Source organism: Cydia strobilella, chromosome 20, assembly GCF_947568885.1.
Source record: "Cydia strobilella chromosome 20, ilCydStro3.1, whole genome shotgun sequence".
NCBI classification, from domain to species: domain Eukaryota; kingdom Metazoa; phylum Arthropoda; class Insecta; order Lepidoptera; family Tortricidae; genus Cydia; species Cydia strobilella.
The window spans coordinates 10080753-10105335 of NC_086060.1; the positions used below are offsets into that span (position 1 = coordinate 10080753).

A 24583-nucleotide genomic window follows, 5' to 3' on the forward strand; every position below is an offset into this window, starting at 1 on the left:
TTCTTTTGTTTATAATTTCATTTTTAATGGGACGTTTTAATAATGCAAAATTGTTTTCTAAATACATGATTCAGTCCTACGTAATGAGCATAAAAAAATTCAAAATATTGGGCGGTTCCGAGCCCTGTTTCAATGTGTTAGCCGTGTTTAAGTGTCGCCCATTGAAAGGGTTTTATCGCGGAAAGGGTTGTCCGGTCCCTGCTGACTATCAGTCCGCCGGACGATTTCGGCCTGTCAAATTTTTGTTCTAACTGACAGGCCGATATCGTCCGGCGGACTGATAGTCAGTGGGCCCCTAAAGGGCTCCAAGTCCAAAATAACATGTCTTAGAAGAGGCATACACAGCCATAATCTTAATGTTCTCTCTAGAAATGCAAAACAATTTATACTTTTGACAAATTCACGGAGCCGTGCAAAATTTTACAATGAACATGCCACAGCGAAGAAATTTGAGCGACATTCACCTACGATAAAGAGGTAATTTGTCTAACAAGATATACAGAAACCGAACTCATTTTGCCTAATGATTCAACGAAAATGAGCCAGATTTGACAAAGTCTTATTTTATATGCTCATTTTCAATTCCATTAGAAATAAGATTCTATGCTCATCATAATAAGAGTCCTTAATATTCATTCTGAATTTGCCCAACCGCAAACGCATTTAAAGTTTCTTCGATTCCGAGAGCAAAACTCGGCAGCGCAGGAGTAATCATCTGACCACGGAGCTCGAAATATAAAAAGCCTAACAATAACAAAATATGACCACAGTGTCAAACCCTCAACACAGAACCGGACGTGTTAATTTGAAAAATGTTTCTAATTATACTGTCAGTGTCCTTAGTTTTTGTGAATGCTGCTCCAAATCCAGAGGAAAAAGAAAATGATAAACCTACGCTTGAAACCGCAGCGCGTATAATAGGCAAAGATTGTGCTAAAGGAATATTAAGTCCGACTTGTTTGAAAATTGGAGTGATATCGCTTTTAGAAAAAGTGAACAATAAAGATGAAGTTGCACTACTGCCAGGATTAACTCTAGTTAAGGATACAAATGAAAATAAAGCTGAAGCAGTTGCCAAGGAACTGGCGAAGTCTTTACCATCAAACCCTGATGAAAGGTTGGATAAGTTCCTTCTGTATCGCTTGGGAACTTTTCTGGACACTCATTCGGTGAAGCTGCGGCTGCTTGATGAGGACACTGCCGAGGAAGCGAAGTCGATCCTTGGGGAAGCAAGAGGAAGAAAACCGTTCGGGATGGGCAAGAAAGGAGGCATGGGAGGACTGATGGCTATGGCTATGATGATGAAAGGTAAGGGCGTATTTTTACTACAACGTCAAAACGTATTACGTCTGCGTAGAATGATGATTGATAAAAACTGTCTTATGTTCTTGTCCGGGCCTCAAACTATCTCCACACTAAACTTCATCTAAATCGGTTCAGCGGCTTAAGCGCAGGCATATGATACAGATTTACTAACGCACTCGATGTTTACATTGTTTACATAATTATGTAGTTATTGACTATAATTATGTAACTAATTCAGCTGTCTAATGTCTTTATACCAAATTTCATCTGAATCGGTTCAGCGGTACACTTTCGCATTTATAATATTAGTATGGAATATGGATTTCATGTAAATCGGTTCAGCGGCTTAAGCGTGAAGAGGTAACAGACAGACAGACACACTTTCTCATTTATAATATTAGTATGGATATTATACAGACAAACCACACATACGTTTCGCAGTAAAGAACTCCAAAACTGCTTATATCCAACAATGGGAGTATCTGGCCCGTTGCGCTTCGTTACTTCCAATAATATGAAGAAAGCACCAAATTACTTTAATTTTATATCTTGTTTGTTTTTGACTAATTTATTATAAATTATAACACGAGTGAACTGTTCTAACACGTTTTGGTAATAAAACAGCTCTAAAGTAGATGCGCTTACGTCTTGATTGCTTTAGGCATTACGGTTACGTAAGCACACGAGCATAACGGATCTAGGTGAAAAAAGTAGAGTCAAGAGCAATGTTTGAGGTAGGTAATGAAAGTATGCTAAATGGTTTTGAAATTTTTTAGATTTTTTAGATTAAGCCAGGTCCCCACAGAAAACCAGCGCCACGGTTTGCCGCGGCACTATGCTGAGTGGGGATCCTTTTTGGCGTCCAAATGTTTTTTTGTCTGCATGCTTTTCTTTTTTATGTACTATGTTGTGGCGTCAAATAAATGTATTTTCTTTCTTTCTTTCTTTCAAATTAAAAGATAGTCAAAGCAATGGAACGTACAGTCGCCATCAGATATATCGGAGCGCCCGAGGTGCTCACAAATATCTGAACACGCCTCTATTGCCAAGGCGTTAGAATGTGTGTTCAGATATTTTGAACACCTCGGTCGTTGCGATATATCTTATGGCGACTGTACAATGGGCTTCAAATATACTGAAGATTAGTTCAAGGACATAATCGGTAGGACAGTAGTTCGACTAGGAATAAACAAGCGAAAAAACACGCCAAACAATGAGTTTTGACAAATATATATAGATGTATTTTTTCCGCAAAGATATCTAGGACTTTTTTGTGTAGAATTTAATAAGCTTTAATGATGAATTACACCATATTTTCATAGAAAACGTATATTTAGAAGAAAACGCTAATTTCTCCAGGATGGTACACATTTTCCAAGATGGCTGCGATTCCTCGAGGTCCCCAAATGTCAAATAGCGTGGACATGAAAAAGAGACCTTTAATTAACATACATACCAAATTTCATAACTTTGGAAGGATTTCGAGGTTAGACCTAATCCGATTGTACTAATATAAGTATGACGATTTGTGGCATCTTGAATTAGGTTATCTACTTATTAAACGAAGTCAACGTAACATATATGTATGTGCGTCATGTATCTAAACATTTTAACTATAGCATTTAAAGTAGGTATAGATGTAGTGCATTATTGTTTTCCATCGTATTTTCTCGAAAACGGTATTTCCGGACCGATATGACCTTCAAACCTTCAAGAAAAGAGCGTATTCCCATCTTAAAGGCCGGCAACGCACTTACAGCCCCTCTGGTGTTGCGGGTGTCCATAGGCGGCGGTAATCGCTTACCATCAGGTGATCCGTCTGCTCGTTTGCCTCCTATTTCATAAAAAAAAAAGTTGGTATTTGCGGTAAAAAAAAAATTGGTCTCAAAAGAAATTAGCATGTCATTTTAATGAGATACATGCACTAATTAACTCTATTCATTGTTAATTAGTTAGTTTACGCTCGTGAGCGACAGTTGGATTTTATTTACAATTACAATTTTTAATTTTATTATACTAAGTATACAATGTGTGGCCTGTAATAGGAGCAAAAAATTAAACTGTAGGCTGTACTCCTGATACCTACCAACATTTGTTCAGCGACTTTTAAAAATAACTTGTGTTAAATCATTTTACGGTTTAGACTCACTTGTTTTAGTCACTCGCGCGACATGTTTCGGAGAGCCTAGGTCTCCTTTCTCAAGCACTAATAGTGCGAGCAGCGTTCACATGTCGCGCAAGTGACTAAAACAAGTGAGTCTAAACCGTAAAATGATTTAATGTTAGAATGTCTCACAACAGTTTAAATTCGAATAACTTGTGTTTTGATTTTTAATACACTTTTAAGTTTTTTCCAAGACGCAATGTATTGCGAATTTTGTTATGTTTAAGGTGTGACAGGCAACGTCAATCACAATGATAATAGCGTACATTGAAGATAATATTTATTATGTATGAAAAATACGAAGTCATAGTCTTCATTATTTTTAAAAGTCGCTGAACAAATGTTGGTCAGTTTGAGGAGTACCCAGGTAGCACAGGAACTGTATAGCAGTCGAATAATATCTGGTTAACAGCAAGTAACTGGTATTGCTGTTACCCACACATTATGCGGCTGCTATACAGCTACTGTGCTACCTGGGTATAGCCTACAGTTTAATTTTTTGCTCCTATTACAGGCCACACATTGTATAAGCATACAAGTATAGTTAGTAAGTATTTGTCATGCTACTTCAGTCAACGTCAATATTTTTTGTACCGAGACTGACTGAAATAGGAAGACACGTTCGTACGTTGTCACGATGGAAAATAATTACGCACTACATCTGTACTTACACTTAAGATTGATTCACTTCATTAGGTACTGTAGTTAAATTAATAAAACCACGCAACTAAATCGTCCGTCTAATGTCTAAAACCATAAATAAAACACCCGATATTTTTCCTTTCGTACTACATGTTCACCCTATTAACTGAAGCGATTAGTAAGAAGTTATGCTGCACTAACTCGAACTCTAACTCGAAACACAAGTATGTTGGGGAAATGTAGTTTATAGCCTAGCATAGACCGTAATTTGGGACTAACCTGATGCCGTGGTAGACTTTCTCCAGGGGCTGTTCTTGGTTCCTTCGATTATGAATGTAGCAACCTCATAGGCTGGAGTCGACAGACGATCTTCTATTTGTGCTGGACACTTGGTATGGTTTGATTTTGGAGTTTTGAGCTCAAGCTTCGGAGCGAGCGATGCGACGGCGATTTTCGTGTTTCAAGATCGTTGAGCAGCTGCGATGGCTTGGCTGCATAAAACTGATTTGTGAAATCGTCGTTTTAGTAAAATCCTTTAAATTCGCGCTGACCACCCATTAGGGCCCGCCACTTGACTGTTATTGCGCAAATCCTCGGCGCCACTTGACTACTTTTCGGGTTTTCGCTGACGCCACTTGAAGAGCGTAGACCTGTCATCAGTCCAATATCTAAAGAGACCGGACGATATCGGCCTGTCAGTTTTTCGGAACTATCAATTTTTTGTTCTAATTGACAGGCTAATATCGTCCGGCTGACTGGTTAGCCTGGTCCCCTAGCCCTTAAAATCAATCTTGACCTTACCTACTAAATGTTGAACTGTACCTTCTTACTTCATTGGCTACTGATTAAGCCTCGTGGACCTATTATTTTATTTAAGTAACCTATGCAATAAATGTGTGCATGCAAACTAGTGCCATACCCAGGTAGCAAAATGACGTCAAATGACGTCAGCGACGTCATAATGACGGCATTTTTACGTCATTATGACGTCGCTGACGTCATTTGACGTCATTTTGCTACCTGGGTAGCTTAGTAATGATACGATTATCGCACATACTTACAGGGTATTTTTTTAGGGTTCCGTACCCAAAGGGTAAAAACGGGACCCTATTACTAAAACTTCACTCTCCGTCTATCTGTCACCAGGCTGTACCTCATGAACCGTGATAGCAAAGATAGATATAACTCCGTAATAGATGGATACAGTCTAAGGAAAAAACGTGCCTCGAAAATCACGAAAATTTGATTCTCGATCAGATGGCGCCACTAGTTTCGGCCTACTCTCGTATAGAGGGCGTTGACGGTTTCGTTTGTTATTTATAATTTGAACGCATATCAGTGAAAGAACATGGGTCAAAATCATATAAAAATAATTAATACAAATAAAAAAATCATTTATCTATATTTAAATACATTTTGACGTATTTTTATAAATCTTCATTTTTAGTTTTAAAGTATGTCGATAGATGGCAGTGAATTTACTGTGGTTACAAAATTTACTATGACAGTACCGCTCTATCTTATTATATCCTCTTTGGTGATAGCTAGAGACAGTTGAAATTTTCACAGATGATGTATTTCTGTTGCCGCTATAACAACAAATACTAAAAACAGAATAATATAAATATTTAAGTGGGGCTCCCATACAACAAATTAAGTTAGGTATGCATATAAATCAAAGGGGTCATCGGTATGACAGGCCAACTAACTTTAGAGTACTAATAAATAAAAATATTTCAGTAGCAACAACTATTATGGGCAAAGAATCTGTTCGAGTTATTTGCCACACATCTTAAATAGTATAATAGATAATTTGGAAGAGGGTGAGCCTCATAAGCTTAAACTAATGTTAATTGAATTTAAACTGTCGTGAGACATACTAACATTAAATAATTTCACGGTTTAGACTCACTTGTTGTTGGTCGTCGTGAACGCTGCTCGCACTATTAGTGCTTGAGAAAGGAGACCTAGGCTCTCCGAAACATGTCGCGCGAGTGACTAAAACAAGTGAGTCTAAACCGTGAAATTATTTAAACTAATGTTAAAAAAGCACTGAATAATTAAGTACTCAAGTTAAAAGCAAAATTAAATACACATTATATTATATACAATATATAAAATAAATAGTAATAATAATGATGTAATTAAAAATAAAACTTAATAACTTAATTTACAGTGGTGGAGGGTAGAAAAAGTTTTCTGCCAACAAACTGCTATGCAGTTTGGCAGATAAGTAGCAATAATTAATGTACTTCTCTTTTTAATATTAAATAAATTAAAAAAAAATACTTCTTAGCTAACCATCTATTAGAATGTATAGATTAGGCTACGTCTGTCTGTGGAATTTTTAATTTTTAATTATAGTGGGTTTTTTTAGTTACGAAAACGTTAATGTTAGAATTGAAAGAACCAAAGGATTAGATCAGTCATAATATTAAAGGCTTAAAGTGAGCAAAATCGGCCTTTACGTACGTATATAAAAATTACGCGAAGATATCAATCAGTTGCTGCTTTTTCGCTCACTGCGTACGATAATGAACCAAAATCTTACACCGCTCTACGCATGCAGCGAAAGTAGACGCAACACATTCGTATAAGGGTCCACATTTGAATGGTGCAAAATTGTCTTTTTGCAACCAGTCTTCTATAAAAATATAATAGTCATCTAACTATGTGAGTCATATAAAAGCTGCGTGAAACAATTGTCTTATCAAACAGTAACAGCAGTCGTTAGAATACGGACGCATTATGTATCGGCTTGTGTGTTTAGTTCTTGTGTGTACAGCAGTAGCGCTCCCTACTGATCGGGATATGAGTAACAGTGTAGAACCTACGATGGAAACAGCCGCTCGGGCAATGGGAAAGAATTGCTCCAGCGGGATCTTCAGTGTTACTTGCTTGAAAATAGAAGCTATATCAGTGCTTGAAAAGCTGAGTTCTAAAGAAGAATTACAACTGCTACCAGGAATAACTGTCGTTAAAGAAAATAACGAAAATGGAAGCAACGCTAAAGAATTTGCTGCTGAATTGGCGAGAGCTATGCCAACTAAACCTGATGAGCGTTTAGACAAATACCTTCTTTACACATTAGGGAATTATTTAGATACACATTCAGTGAAGCTAAGGTTGTTAGATGATAGTGCCAGTGAGGAAGCGAGGGCTATGATTGGGGAGGCGAGGAGGAAAGGGGCGCTCGGGGGAAAAAAAGGAGGAATGGGCGGACTCATGGCTATGGCGATGTTAATGAAAGGTATGTCAAATGAACTAATTTAAAACGGATCCTGAGAATAAAACCGAATTTACACGTGGTTTGCGTTTTTGAAAATATAACTTCTACATATGCAACAGGGTTATTTGTGAGAGCCACACTTTTGTAGATACAATCTCGTCGAAGAATGAAGAACATTTTGACACAATACATCTACTTCTTGACCTGCCGCAATGTGTAAAACCGTATAATTTTTGTCGACCGGTCTGGCCTAGTGGGTGACCTAGTGACCCTGCCTATAAAGCCGATGGTCCTGAGTTCAAATCCCGGTAAGGGCATTTATTTGTGCGATGAGCACAGATATTTGTTCCCGAGTCTTGGATGTTCTTTATAAATTTAAGTAATTGTATATTATATATATCATTGTCTGAGTACCCACATCACAAGATTTATAGAGCTAATCGTGGGACTTAGTCAATTTGTGTAAGAATGTCCTATAATATTATTTATTTATTTATTATTATTATTTTGTGCTTTCCGGGGTTTTTCTACCCAGTTCTTCAGTATGACGTACGCATTTACCAACATGCTGATTATAGCTTATTTTTGACAAAAAAACTCACCATTTTAAGTTATTTTTAAATTCTTTTGTCCAGTATTATGTACTTACTCTAAAATTCCTACTAAATAGAAAAAAAGGTATAAATTTCATATTAATAACTTTGAAAACTAATAAGACAACTTAAACATGCCGAAATTAATTAGGTGTACGTGCGTAGGTAGGGATCTGAAGAACGTACTCTGTTGATAATATTTTTCATTTTACATAATTATAATTGTTGATCCTCTTTAAGCATCTTTACAAGTGCATTATAAGTTTTAATAGCTTACGCACTGTTTACTTAGTGTGTTTATAGTTATGCATTTGTATACTGTTAAATGTACAATTATTAACCTTATTTATAAGACGTTAAGGTTCACCGATTGCCAGTTAAGAGTACCTACACACAGGTTTACGTGTCTCAGATGTTTATCTAGAAAATACTTTGTTATTGACCTAGACCTAGATCTCGACATAACATCTAGCGGCCCACCATACAAGAAAAATTGGTAATCGAATTTATATCAATGATAATTACTCTAAGAATAAATTAAATTACTTTCTTATGAAAATATTTTAATTTGTGTTTTTACAAGTAGTTACACTACTATTTAAACTATAAACGAAATAAATATCATATACAAAGGAAAAAATGACTAAGGCCTTCAGTGCCCGGGGCTGGAATTGAACTAGCGTCCTCCGTTTACGCGACATGGTATGGTAGTGTGGTCCCATCTGGCAGAAAGGATTCTGGCAGAATGGTTAAGTATCTGGAAGTATAGCCTCTTAGTGATACTGCCTGGCATCGGTTCTGGATGTAGGATTCAATCCACCTGTAGAGGTCTCCGTGTATACCGAGTTCGTATAATTTATGTAATAACATAGTGTGATTAATTTTATCAAAAGCTTTTGAGAAATCGGTATACACGGCGTCCACCTGATGACCGTTGCTTGATTGATGAGATTGGTGTCAACACTACGGCCACGAAGAAAACCGTGTTGGTCAGGGGAAATTATACGAATGATACAATTTGTCAATTCGGATGTAACTATTTTTTCTAATATTTTACCAAAAATGCATAATTTAGATATGGGTCTATACTGTGTAACATCATGTTTATCTCCGCTTTTATGTATTGGTGTTATTAAAGCCGTTTTCCAAACAGACGGGAAACAACCCTCGGATAACGATTTATGGAAAATAATAGTAAGAGGAGTAGCCAATTCCTTGCTACAGCTAGAGATTAAAATTGGATGAATACGGTCAAGTCCCGCTCCCTTATTTGTGTTAACCTGTTGGAGGTGTTTAAGAACGAGTTTATTATTTATGTTAATCGAAGAGATATCTACCGGGCTATTGTTTGTATGAGAATTTGGAGAGACAGGGTACGCGATACCTTTAACAAAAACTGAGTATAAATAATCGTTGAAATAATTTGCTACTGTCTCACTGTCAGTTGAGGAATTGCTTCCATAATACATACAGTCTGGGGTTTTATTTGCGGAAAACTTTGATTTAATGAAAGACCAAAAATATTTAGGACACTTACGGATATTTTTCTCAGCAAAAGATATGTATGAGTTATAGCAATCCAGTTCCATTTTGTGCTCTCTTGTTCTTAACAGCTTGAATGCAAGATAGTCTAAAGGATTTTTGTAAGTTTTCCACTTGGTCTGAATTTTACGCTTTTCTCGACCTAATTTCACTAATGCTCGGGTGTACCAAGGGGGTCGATTACTAGAGCAGTTTGTCTTACTGAGAGGAACATACTTTGTAATAAAAGTATTTAAGATTGAGTAAAAATGAGTGGTAGCCTGTTCAGTATTCATATATTGCATTGGGGTTCAGTCAGTAGAAGAAAGAGCGTCACGTATTTTTTCGTAATTTGCAGCATAAAAAAGTAATTTCTCTCTAGGAGGATCATACGCGGCCGAAAGAAAAGGAAGCTTGATATTAATGTCGAGAGATTTGTGATGGGAGTCCTCAGGGGTTAGTGGTGTCGTACAATGCGTAACAGAGCAAGACAAATCGCTTAACACCAGGTCCAAGATCCGATTGTTTACATTCGAACACCCGTTAAGTTGTTTTAAACCCGAGAGGTTTAAGAAATTGGAGATTAAGGTTGCAGTCGTATTGTTGTTTCTGTCAATAACTTAATATATGAGAATAATAAAAAAATACAAGACCTCAGTTTCGTTTTAACTTTTAAATAGGAAAAAAATAACGGTAACATTCGATTCCTTACATTTTATTTTAAAACATACATTTATACATAAACGCAACATTTCACCGACAAAATCGCATATTGTATATCTATTGTAAATAATAATATTAATAATGTAAATTACGCATCCATGACAATGTATGATTAATAGAAATAAAAAATATGAATATGAATATTCCTTGTTTTCCATACATCGGAACGGCTTTTAAGCAAAGTGACACAGTGACGTCACAATGTGTTGCCATCTGTGTTAGAGCGTTTGCTCAGTAAAGTGGCTATGCCTTTGACCATCATTTGTGACTTTTGAATTGCTTTAAGACAATGGGTCCCATACAGACATTTAATCCTCAGAACAAACCTGATCGACTGATACCATTAAAAAAATGTCAACTACCCTATTGTTAATACGGACAAAACTTTGTGGATTTAGTTACAGGGGCCTACCGCCAACATCGGAAATTTACAAATCGTTATTCTGCCTTTCTATCGCTCAAATATGCAGGAGCAATGAGAGGCAATTAACGATTTTCGATTTTTCGGTGTTGGCGGCAGGCCCTCTGGTTACTTATTTAATTATTCCACATCCACACACAATATTTCCATTAATACGAGTAAGGATATTTATCATTATATTATATTCACATCAGTTAGCAGGTAAAATTTCTGTAAATAATATTGTTTTCGGTTACCGCGATAGTAACCAGGGACCGGACAACCCTTTCCGCGATAAAACCCTTTCAATGGGCGACACTTAAACACGGCTAACACATTGAAAGACTTTCCCTTTTGAACTGCAAGCCCATTCATACCCCTACCTTTGACTAACCCTTACCGAAAAGCTAACCAAAAATAAGGCTAGCCCTTAATAAGCCCTTAAACCCTTATCTTTAAGCGCTTTTTATAAAGGTTTCCCTTTGCGTGAAAGAGACAGGATTAGTATATATCTACGGTAGTGTATGAAAAGGAAAGAAAATACGTGCCTAGTCAAAGAACGCCGCCGTCGCCGCCGACGATCGCTCGGATTCGAAGTAATGTGTGCTTTATGAACAAGGTAGACGACTTAAATTAGCACGCTTATATGCTAAAAGTGAAGCCCTTTATAAGGCTAACCCTTATAAGCAATATGCAAGGTGTTGGTGAGCGGATGATAAGGGTTTTTTAAGGGTATTTGGGCTACCGATTACTCAAATGTGGTAGCTTTATATAAGGGTTTTTAAAAGCAAAACAAAGGGTTTCGTCTGGCAAAGGGTATGGTGAGTTAAGCCTTATGCAATACCCTTATAAAACCCCGATAAGGGATAGCGAGCCGGTCCCTGATAGTAACTCATGAAACAGCGCAGGCTTCATCATATTACAGAAAACTCATCCACCTTAGGTTTCGTCGTTAGGTATTTCTAGATTAAATGACTGCCAGTGAGATCAATCAACTTCATAAGAAGCTCGGCGGCCTCCGCAGTGTTCTTAGGATCCTAACAGCAGGTGGTCTTAGGATACTAACAGCATCGTTCTTAGGAATATTCATACAATATTATTATGCAACTCTTTTTTTTTATTCTGACTTCTAGGCAAACATCTATAAACAATTATTTACTTTTGGTACATTTTTTTTAAAGATTTTTACATTTCGTCTACTTTGGGCCTTCAAGGTGACCATTTTTTCGCAATATTGGGGTAAGTCCCATGGGGAAATTTATTTAGTTTTTGCAATTCAGGGTCACACCAAAGTCACTCCCGTAGTTATCGTGGGGCGGACTTCGAATTATCTAGAATTTATGAATTTACAGATGTAATTTTACCTGCTAACTTGAATATGATACATGTGTTTCGCTTATTCAAGAACACACCCATCAAATCCAGTTTCAAAAATTCAGTCTTTATACTTTCACCATTTCTAAAACTTAACAAGCGCAACTAGAGCGTTGAAAAAGTAGCAAATAAAAATGTCACTCACTTGATTATATGTTACATTTATAGTGCAATTTGACGTCCGTGCCACAAATTGATGGCTTAGATTGACAATGACAATGACAAGATGACACATATTGTTATAAAATACCGACTTACGGCCCGATTCAAACACTGATTAAAATAAGTCACATTGGTACAATACCGAACTATCAGTGTCGAAAGTGACATTTCTTCAACCATTTAACGTCACTTTTGACACTGGACAGATCGGTATCGTACCGCTGTTACTTCTTATAAGCATTGTGCGAATCGGGCCGTTAAAGAAGGCGTAACGATAAACGATTTATAACAAAACTACTTGTTCCAGGTACCCTCATGTCCATCGGCCTCGGCGGTCTCGCGATGCTCGCCGGTAAAGCTTTGATGACGGCCATGATGTCTCTTCTCCTCTCCGCCATCATCGGCATCAAGTCCCTCTCCTCAGGAGGAAAATCCACCACCTACGAGATTGTCTCCAAGCCAGTATACAGTCACTCTCACAGTCATTCCACGGCGCATGAGGACGTCGGCGGCGGATATGGACATTCGGGTTATGGAAGGAATTTGAATGTTAGAAAACGTTAAATTAATACGAACGAATAATTTATTGACTATTTATTGATTAGGCTAAGACACGGTTAATTTTTGCTTACCTATTTATAATGCTAGATGTGAAAAGTACAAATGAGCGTTGAGCTTGAAAAGTAGATTATTTTGAAATGAAAATTCAATTTTTTTGTGTTTGTGGTCATAGAGCACTACTTTTTTTAATTATCTGCATATTATATTTCCTATGTATTTTATATGTCTTTTATGGTATGCTCTATAGAGCAACACAACATTTTAAATATTTTTCATTAATTCCATATCGTTATTTGTATTGGAATTATTATTATTAATATTTATTTGTTTCAATTTGGTTTTCTCTCCGGTTGGAGGTGATTTTACTTCCATATTCGCGGGCTTTTGGCCAAACGAATATAGAAGGATATGTAATACCCTAATCTTCTAAAGCTAAGAATTTGCGTACTATCCTACATGTGTTCATTATAACAGCTTTCTGAAGAAGAATGTAGGTGAGTGGATGTATATCGAGGGTTTTGAGGCTGGTATGCAGAGTACGAGGGATAACACCGGTAGATGAAATTATTATTGGGATAGTCTTTACGTCATTATTATTACTTTTTATATAGTTTGATAAATTATTATTAATTATTATTAGTTTTTTTTTTCTAATATATTTCTTTGGCAAAAATATATTTTATACATATTTGTATTAAATAATATACACGAAATAATTATTTATACTACTTGTATAAAAACCAACATACCTACATGTATTTATGTACCTATTATTTACTTATTTTTATTATTTACTAATTTTTTTTAATACCTGTTCATTTATACGCATATTAATATTATATTTACAATTCATTTATATACTTATTATGTTGTTTTTTTTATATCTTTATTATTATTTTTGCACTATTTGATGATGCATTATTTTATGTAAATATTTCTGTATCTTTTATTATTTCAGATATTTTTTTGCAATGTATATATATTATACACATGTAATTTAAATTTCATATTGTTATATTTTTATTATTATTTTAGTACTATTTGTAGATGCATTATTTTATGTAAATATTTTTGTATCTCCTATTATTATTTCTGATATTTTTTTGTAATGTATATTACATTATACACATTTAATTTGAATTTAATATTATTATATTTTTATTATTATTATTGTACTATTTGTTAATGCATTATTTTATGTAAATATTTCTGTATCTATTATTATTTCTGATATTTTTTGTAATGTATATTATATTATATATACACATCTAATTTTATTTTAAATAGTATTTTATATTATATTGTATACAAATTGTTTTTTCTTTCAATTATATTATTTGTCACAAGTCATTATATTATATGTTAAAAGACTGCTATAACTTATAAATATTGCAATTGTTAAGGGTTACTCGTACCTGCATAATATAATTATGTATTATAAATTATAAGTTTTTGTATGTATGTTAAAAATCATCATATAAGTAAGTTTCTCTGTTATTGTTTTTATTTGTTGTACTTGCACTGAAAAATAAATGTGAACCATTGAAACAATTGATGGCGTGTGTGTTATTCATGGAATAAATTCATTTAGCAAACATTGTGGTTTTTCTTTATTTGTACAGGAGATAGGCCAAAAATATGTTGACATAATATGTTACGGCATATTTTCTTACAAACACGTATATTAAAAAAATGTTACTAAAATTAAAACTTTAATCGTTTAACCAAAACCAAACGTACGTACGTACGTATTATAATTTTAAAACTTAAAAGGGACATAGGGCCCGATTCGGGAAATGAATTAGAAATAGTAAAGATATGTGACGTTCCACGGCAAAAGGCACCTTATGGCGGCTGGCGCTTACGGCCGCAAATTATTGCGGCGCTATGCGACGTAAGCGCCATCCAATATTAATTGGAGGGGCATTAATAATAGCTTAAGCGCCAACCGCCATAAGGTACCTTTACCCGTGGGACGTCACATATATTATTTACTATTTCATATCTAGTGATTCTCTAATTCATTTCCCGAATCGCGCCGTTAATCGCGTTCACTTACGTCATTGGCGTCATTGCCAACGTCAAGCCAAATAGTAAACGTAAGTGGACCAGATTAAGTCCCTCCCGTTTCAGTTTTAAAATTATGACTAAAAATCATATTAGTATAAATCAACATAAACCATTCTTATTTAGCTTATTTGATATACCAACGCAACCGTCTGTTAAAATAATCAACCAAATGTCACATATTTTTATATAAAATATTGTCAACAACGTATTTTTGGTCCAACCTGTACGAGATTTTATTCTACTCTTTTGTTTAGCGATACTAAAATGAAATTATTAATAATATACACAGATGTATAATAATTATAAAGAGCTGGCGGCTTTCTCTCGCAGCGCATAAGTATTGCCATTCAGCGAGGGAATGCTGCCAGCATCTTTGGCACAATGCCGCGGGGGCCTTATTTAGATGTTTTTTAATTAAGAGTAGTTTTGTTTTTTAATTTTTTTTTTATTTATAAGTTGTTATTCTTAGTTACTTTTAGTTTTACTTTTAATTGAATAATAATAATTGTTAATCCGATAATAAATATTTTTGTTTTGTACAAAAATAATAATAATAATTATAAATAATTTCATTAAAGTGGCACTGTGTATACAGGGTGGCTAAAAATTAGTGCATTCCCGTTGCCAAGGAGATTTTGGGATTATACTAAGCAACTTTTATTATGGGACCAACCACGAAATCGCGAAAATGGTTGGTCCCATAGTAAAAGTCCCAAAGTAAAATGGTGATAGCAAGTTAAACCACCCAGGGACCCGTCCACCCCTTCTCAGAAAAAAGCCATTAAATGGCTTAGTCGTTTATCGAATAGAACCAACGATTGGCTATCCCTTTAAATTGCCTACCCGTTCATTTGACTTAGCTGTAGCAAGAGGTTTCCCTTTCAGAGATACCGCTAAAATGAAAGGGTATCCACTTCCTAATTAAATTTTTTTTGACTCCTGTGCTGTCAACCCGCTACCCCCAGTCCTTCCGCGAGACGGAGCTGTTAACTGTCCTGCCGATACCATAACTATCACTTTTCTCCCAAAAAAGGTGAGAAATCTAATGTGATTTAAAAGAACATACACAACATCGCTTCATAACCTACATCTGCGTTAGTTTACTAATATTATCTTCGATTACTTCACACCGGCGCAATTATTAGCCAATAGTATTTTCTACGAAGCCGTTTTAGATCTGCTTTTTGTAGGAGAGAGTTGTGGTTGTATTTTTATTCTCTTTTGAAACACTTTCGAGATCAGTTGCTGACATTGCTATGTTACAAATGTACTATGATTCTCATGTCATTTGTAGATGTTATATATACTTATGAGAGACTAGTAAATATTCAGGACGAACACCCCACAACCAACCAACAACCTTACCAATCATACAAACCAACAACCACCCAGCCATAGGTACATCATCGCGTTCATCGCAAGTTTTTTTACTATAATTTTTCATTTAAATTTAACGTACAGACTATCTTGACCGATGTCATTATGTATAAAAGCACAATTAAAACACAGTAAAATCATTTAAGGCATATGTTTATTTAATGATGACATCTTGTTCTTATGTGAACGTGTTATGAATGAACACTAACGGAAGTGATTGCCCGAATAAAATAAAAAGACACAACATACATGCACTAACGAAGATGAAAGTAATGTGAACCATTTTTTTATGTTTTTATCGAGATCAAGTAACACCTGATGTAAAGTGTATCGACATATCATCTCATTCTTTATGTATTGGGTTGCGGCCGTTGCGGGCAGGCAGGTACAGTTAGTAGGGCTGAAAATAAAGAAATAAATAAATATTATAGGACATTTTTACACAAATTGACTAAGCCCCACTGTAAGCTCAAGAAGGCTTGTGTTGTGGGTACTCAGACAACGATATATATAGTATACAAATACTTAAATAGGTACATCAGAAAACAACCATGACTCGGAAACAAAATATCTGTGTCATCACACAAATAAATGCCCTTACCGGGATTCGAACCTGGAACCTTCGGCTTCATAGGCAGGGTCACTACCCAGGCCAGACCGGTCGTGTGTAAAATGTACCTATTAGTAATTAAGAAAACTATTTTGTTTACTATTTACTAATTCGTTTAATGTGGGTAAAGTGTATATATGTCAAATTTTAATTACTCTCAATAATAAGGGCAATCAGAAGTATTTCAAATACGATGCCCAATTTTATTTATTTATATAGACTTTACTGCACGATATCAAAATTGTACAAATGGCGGACTTAATGCCTTTCTCTTGACGAAAGCCATGAGCATGAAGCATACAGCCCGAATGATGGAAAGTGGCAAACGTAGCCTATAGTTCTGCTTTATCCCACTATCTGTGTATGACGATTTGACGGTGTTTAGACTGTTTAGTCATATTTTTGCATTTTTTTTTCGAGAAACGTTTTTCTACTCTACATAGACTTAGGTACAGTACAATAGCGGTTTGAACTCACGAATGGTAGCCTGTAACCACAACTGTTCAGTGTGTAAAAAAAGTCCTTAGTTTAATTAAGAAAGCATAAAATTGTTGAACAATCAAAAACCTTTACCAATTCAAATGTCGATACCTTTTACTATTTATTTACGAGTCGGTCGAAAGTAATCGCGCGACCGAACAGACTCGATCAATTTTGCTCTTTTACGTTTTCTGACGGTTTTTTTTAACTATTTGTATCGATAGTCAGTATAAAACAAATTGGACGGTGCAGTTCAAGCATCAGTTGAATGGCGCCATTCAACGATATGACTACAAACCTTTAGAGCTATATAGAACAGTGCTTCAGTGACAAAATGTTCGTGAAAAGTGTACTTGTGACTGTTGTAGTGTACGTGCATCTATCAAAGGCTGTTATAGACGGATCCGAATCGAATACGATATCCGAACCGCCGAAGAATATCTCGGAAAGAGCGGGAAGATTTTTGCATAAAGACTGTAATAGCAGTCTAAGTGCTAAATGTTTAAAAATTCATGTGCTATCCTTTATAGAGGATCTTAGCTCTCGCGATGAGCTTCCTCTTCTACCAGGGTTAAGCATTGTGAAGGAGAATAGAACTATAAACTCATCGACTCCTGAGGAATTAGCAGCGGAATTATCCAGGCAGTTCCCTGGGAAGCCTGATGAGAAACTAAACAGGTTCTTGCTTCATCGACTCCAAGACTATTTGGATGGGCATTCATTGAAGTATAGGCTGTTGGATCCAAAGACTTCTGAAGAAGCTATGTCTAAAGGGGATCCGGCTTCTATTGGGAGGAAAAGCGGCGGCGGTGGCGGTCTCGGCGGCGGCGGCAAAGGCGGCGGCGGTGGCTTGCTGGCGGCCGCTATGATGATGAAAGGTATGGATATAATCAAAATACTTATGTTATTGGACTTTCGGTCATTTTAATCACAAAATGTCTGTAGAATATTTTGGTTTGGTAATAGGTCTAATTATGAAAGATTGTCCCATAATATTCGTTTATTTTATATTTCTTTACTATTTTCATTAACAACACGATCATTTTATATGAATAATATATTAAACAAAGTTGGTCAGGGATAGGAAATTTATAATCTGCTACCATATAAAGCCAACCGTAATTTGTAAAATATCTTTCAACAAAAAAACACTATATAAAATACATATATTACACAAAGAATCATTATCATGAGGTAACCCTGTAAATCCCTGAGCATAATTAGATTTACATTGTATTTTACATTTATTTATTTAATCTTTATTGCACAAAAGAAAATACATCGTAAAAAAGGCGAACTTCATGTTATGAGGCATTCTCTACCAGCCAACCAGTCAGAGCTTTATTTATCTCGTATTACTCATTACACCAACAGGCAAATACATACGTATCTACGGAGTAAAATAGGTGTAATTTTACGACCTTATAAGCTGCATAAGGCATGGCACAAACATTCCTCCTATGTCTATTTTCTTCTTTTTACAGGAGCATTAGCAGCAGCAGCCCTTGGTGCCCTAGCCTTGCTAGCAGGCAAAGCTCTCATGGCTGCCCTAATGTCCCTCCTCCTGTCCGCCCTAGTAGGCCTTAAGGGACACGGCGGAGGAGGCAAGACTACCTACGAGATCCACGCGAAACCAGAGGTCTCCCATCACCACTCGCACAGTCACGAGGAACATCACGAACATGAACATGGACATCACGGCGGGTACAGGAGGGCATATGAACCGGATGCCTATAGCAGCTATATGCCATATGGGACTTCGAGTACTAGCTCATAAAGATTCGCGTACTAGCTCATAAAGATTCGAGTACTAGCTCGTAAAGATTCGAGTGCTAGCTCATAAAGATTCGCGTACTAGCTCATAAAGATTCGAGTACTAGCTCATAAAGATTCGAGTACGCTCATAAATCTAGTGTCACACTCGTAATGATTCTAAGGCCCTCTTACACCATTCCACTGACCCGGGGTTAACCGGTTAAACCTGAAGTTACCATGGTTAATACCATTTGACACTGGGTTAACGGTTTAACCGCATGTGGGCCTAATTGCTAAAAGTCAAATACAGATCGAGGTTTTAGGTTTTTTCAACATAATTATACGAGTATGTTGAAAAAACCAATATTTATATTGATTTCGAAAAACGATTTCGTCGAATAAGGCGTATTATTGGAAACTGGCATTTGACTGTGTTTGATTTTAATGCATGCCAAATATTTCTTAGTGTTTAATAATTTATTGATTAGTTAAGTATTTATTTTGTTTGTTGTGAATTGTTTATTTATTGCAGTTATCGTTGGGTGTGTTAAAGTTTTATTTATTTTGGTTTTGATAACTTTTCTCTTCTTTTTCCCACCGTAGAGATACACTATGTTTTACTCGTAGTAAAACTTTATTAGTAAACTTTATATATTATATCTTTACATATTTAATACATATTCGTATTATGTATTCTATTCAAAAGTATTTTCTGCCATTTATGTATGTTTATGCATTACTCATGTTGATAATATGTAGGTATATCTAAATTATTATATTATTTATACTCTTGTAATATATAGGTATAATAAGTATATACAGTATTCCATATTCATAATAAGTATTATATTATTTGTTTCATATTATAAGCGGTATATATAACTGTGATATTATTCTTAGAGTATTTATTGTAATCATGATAATTATGCATTTCTTTCTGTACCAAAAATAATTTCGTCATTACTGTTATAATATAAATATTTATTATGGTTATTTTATTTTCTTATTAATAAATGATTTGTTTCGAAATATTGTTGTTTTATTTCGTTAAATAAATATAACTACATTTTTTAGTTACTATTACGCAGTCATGAATGAATTTTTCTTGATATAAATTACCTATATAATGTTAGCATCAAGTTGATAGTGGTCAGTATACGATTGTAATAAATACATCTTCATCTAGTTTAGGCACCTTATTATAGAATTGTTTTGATGAGTATAGTTATCGACTAAAAATAAGACAACAGCTATTATAAAAATCCTATTTGATTAAGCTATATTCGAATAATTATTTATAGTTAGATAATGTTTAGATGTTCAAATTTTAGGACCTCAAGTAACATTGATAAAATAAGAGCTATAACTACATAAAAGCAACCCGCCAAGGTTTCGCACAGGTTACTCAAAACCTTAACAAATTATACACTTAAACCTTACTCAAGGATCACTCTATGGACAGGTGAAAACCGAATGATAAACCGTTCAGTGGTTTTTTTATATCACGTCGGTGGCAATCAAGCATACGGCCCGCCTAATGGTAAGCAGTTACCGTAGCCTATGGACGCCTGCAACACCGGAGATATTACACGCGCGTTGCCGACCCTTTACACTCCTTTTTTGAAGAACCCCATACTGTAGCCCCTCAGGAAAACCTCGGCAGGGAGCTCATTCCACAGCCGAAGCGTACGCGGGAGCAAAGATAGATATAACTCCGTAATAGATGGATACAGTCTAAGGAAAAAACGTGCCTCGAAAATCAAGAAAATTTGATTCTCGTTCAGAGGGCGCTACTAGCTTTGACTTACTGTCGTATAGATGGCGTTGACGGTTTCGTTTGTTATTTAACAATTTAAACGCATATCAGTGAAAGAACATGGGTCAAAATCATAAAAATAATTAATGCAAATAAAAAAAAATCATTTATCCATATTTAAATACATTTTATCGTATTTTTATATATCTTCAGTTTTAGTTTTAAAGTGTGTCGACAGATGGCAGTGAATTTACTGGGGTTACAAAATTTACTATGACAGTACCGCTCTAGTATAAGTTACTCTATGGCGGGAGGAAATTCCTCTTAAACCGCACAGTACGCGACCATTTAGGTGCTAGGGTGTGAGGATGAACACCCTGCCGATGGCGAGCGGTGCAATGGCGTGCTAGTTAATCGCGAACATACATACATACAAAGAGAAACGCGGATGGGGACTTTGTTTAATAAGGAGAAAATTATAACTAAGTATATCTTTAAATAATAAATAAATAAATAAAAAGCTTTTATTTCAGGCATTTACCCATATTGCGTACAAAATTAAATACTACTTAAGAACTAATTGACACTGTAAAGGGGTGCCAGTCATGTTAAAAATAAGTCTAAATCTAGTTCAGTCATTTTCTGTTCTGATCCATGTGAACAGAAATCCAGCGCTTAAACACCGGACTCATATCGTCAGAAACAGCCACAAGTATTTGTTGTCGGAACAGCGCAGTCTCCTCCAGAACGAGGCAACGCGGGATCTAATTATCGCGAAAAAGTCGGGGACCCCCGCGTCCGCGAACATGCCCGACGCGCTGCAGCACCGCGGCAGCCGCATAAGAGCTCGGAACGCGTCATTGTACTGAACTCTTATTCTGCTCATTGCCTTCTGCGTTTAACGTAGACCAGCGGTCGGCAACAGGGGGCCCGCAAGCCGTAGTAAAGTAGTCATAAATCAAAGTCAAAGTGAGGCCCGTGTGAACTTCGTTACCTACTATGTGGCCCTTGGCTGCTAAAAGGTTACCGACCGCTGACGCCGACTGTACATTTTAACCACAACGCTATTATCAATCAGTTAGTTTTCTTATCATTTACGATAGTTGCAGATTTCATTCACGAGGTGCGGTTTACAGGGGTTATAAACATCCAGAATTTTCTACAAGGCAATTTTATGATAGGCTTTCGGGGCCTTTGCCAGTCAAAAAACTACTTAGTTGATAATAGGAACAATTTTTAATACGTCGGTGGCAAACAAGCATACGACCCGCCCGATAGTAAGCAGTCACTGTAGCCTATGGACATATGGCCATAGCCTATGGATAACATTTGTTTGTGTAGGCATAAATTTTGTTGTGATGTGCGTGACGTTACAGACGGCGCCCCCACGGTCTTATTACGCGCATGCAGGATCCTACATCCGATATCGGATCGGACAATGTGAAAACGCTCTTAGACTGTAAAGCCTATTAATGGCAAATCATGTTACATTTGAAATGCAACATCAATCCAAAAAAAAACAAGTTTGGAAACAAATTAAATTATTTTATTAAATATTTTTGATCTGTGTTTTTTTTAAGTAGTCACACTACTTTATATAAATTATAAACTGTAATAGATGTCATATATTAAAGAAAAAGTGACGAAGCCCTCCAGTGGTGAAGGCCGGATTCGAACCGGCGGCTAACGCCATGAATCCCTAGGCTACCTCGCCACGGCGGTGCCCGTCCGAATTTCTCCACTCCCAATTTGAGCACTGGAGGGCTTCGTCACTTTTTCTTTAATATATGACATCTATTACAGTTTATAATAAAATAAAATAAATCTAGGAAGTAGAACCCAAACTGAAAACAATCAGGATAAACAGTAGGGGGTACTTCTTAGAATCATAGCTCTATAACATCATCCATCTAATTGGCACATAGTTAACACAATAAAGAAACAAACTAGACCCTATCACCTTCATAATAAGACTTACATCACAAAATCCAATATCGCACTAAACTTCGTGGTTGGCGCTAACTCCTACCCTTAGGCGACCGCAAAATGACGTACCACTTGAAGACTAAATGACATGTTTTCACCCACATACCTTGACATTTGACCTGAAAACCCATTAAAGGAACTTAAATAAATAACGCTAACCGACTGTTTTGTTTTTCATTTGTTTTCTTATGGCCTTACGGGATGGCTTTCGATAGCATAGTGATTTTAACTGCGGCTATTGCTATAGTCAATGCAAATATAATAAATAATGACGTAGTAAATAATAGTGATATTATTAGTGTTGAAGTTGATAATTCGGCTGATGCTTTCAAAGGTGTATATACGGAATGTTTTCTATATTTATCGTATTCTTGCTTACAGAAGAAAACGCTTATATATTTGAAAGCATTGAATAATTTGACTGAAGTTTCGGTGATAGGAGATTATGTTAAATTTGGTAAGTGCTTAAATTTTATAACATAGTTATTATGAGACATTACAGTTTTCTATTACTAACTAAGATCCGATTTTCACATTATAAGTGTTAAATAATTGAATAAGATGATTTAGAAGATGCTTTATTCAAAAACGCTTAATTTAAACTTAAGTAATAACACTGACAGAGATTGCTGGTTATATTATTATAAAACGTTCTTGAAATCTCCACTCAGCTTCAAAGTCAAGGAATGTCTTCCGTGGAATAAGAGCTCATTACATTAGCTACTAGCTATTATTATTATTATTATTTGTTATTAGCTTTGTACATTTTATATTCTAGATTACAGGTTTCAATTATTTACGTTTATAATAATTGAACCATAATTTACTTTCTGTTCATAGTGTTAGTTTGTCTGCCTTGATTTCTTTATTGTTTCACTCTCAATTGCTGAAAGGTTGACTGGAAGGTTGAAAGGTTGACATTACTATCACTAAACTTCACATATAGTTTCGTTTTAGGCCCGATTTAGACATTGATTAGTGTTAAGTGCTACTAAACGCAAGCTAAGTATGTATGTATGTATGTAAAGGGATCCCTTATAGGGATAAGTTCGCCTTTGTACATTGTATATATTTTGTTTAATTAGTAATCAATATCTAAATCGGGCCTAAAACGGAAATTATATGTGAAGTTTAGTGATGTAATGTCAATCATTAGACAAAAAAATAGAAGCTTAAAATTTTCGTGAACAGGAGAAAAGTTTTCCTACGGTTCCTAAAATTGAAATCACTGAAATCAATGTGCTTTTTTAGGGTTCCGTACCCAAAGGGTAAAAACGGGACCCTATATTACTAACACACCGCGTCCGTCTGTCCATCTGTCCGTCCGTCTGTCCGTCTGTCCGTCTGCCCGTCTGTCCGTCTGTCCGTCTGTCTGTCTGTCACCAGTCTGTCATCTCATGAACCGTGATAGCTAGACAGTTGAAATTTTCACAGATGATTTATTTCTGTTGCCGCTATAACAACAAATACTAAAAACAGAATAATATAAATATTTAAATGGGGCTCCCATACAACAAACATGATTTTTTTGCTGTTTTTTTCCGTAATGGTACGGAACCCTTCGTGCGCGAGTCCGACTTGCACTTGGCCGGTTTTTTAAAATCAGTTACCTACATAGTTTCGAAATCTTTACTTTAATAACTAATAAAGCTATTTAAGTTTATTTGGATATACTTATTAATTTCGATACTACACAATTACTTGCAGTTAAAATAAATAACATACCTGAAATTGATCAAAACACCATTGAGGATCCGGACATACGAAGCAACTCAGAAGGATTATCATTGGATATCGATAATGCTGTCAATAACTTCTTCGATAACCACATACTGCGTTTCAAGGCGTTGGGAAAAGACATAGCTATGTCACACA

General features: G+C 35.7%; 3 protein-coding genes across 3 annotated transcripts; all 3 read left to right on the forward strand.

Annotated features, from left to right (window-relative positions):
* The first annotated feature begins 700 nt into the window (after window positions 1–700).
* LOC134750788 (uncharacterized) lies at window positions 701–1476 on the forward strand. The gene is made up of 2 exons (XM_063686032.1): window positions 701–1340; window positions 1441–1476. Exons 1-2 carry the CDS (start codon window positions 813–815, stop codon window positions 1474–1476), a joined length of 564 nt encoding a protein of 187 aa, XP_063542102.1. The 5' UTR covers window positions 701–812.
* A 5022-nt stretch (window positions 1477–6498) lies between these two features.
* On the forward strand, window positions 6499–12743 carry LOC134750629 (uncharacterized). The gene is made up of 2 exons (XM_063685848.1): window positions 6499–7361; window positions 12421–12743. The coding sequence occupies exons 1-2, from the start codon at window positions 6860–6862 to the stop codon at window positions 12675–12677; spliced, it is 759 nt and encodes a 252-aa protein (XP_063541918.1). The 5' UTR covers window positions 6499–6859; the 3' UTR covers window positions 12678–12743.
* A 4717-nt stretch (window positions 12744–17460) lies between these two features.
* On the forward strand, window positions 17461–18988 carry LOC134750789 (uncharacterized). Its single transcript, XM_063686033.1, has 2 exons — window positions 17461–18089; window positions 18696–18988. Exons 1-2 carry the CDS (start codon window positions 17546–17548, stop codon window positions 18986–18988), a joined length of 837 nt encoding a protein of 278 aa, XP_063542103.1. The 5' UTR covers window positions 17461–17545.
* Window positions 18989–24583: the final 5595 nt, after the last annotated feature.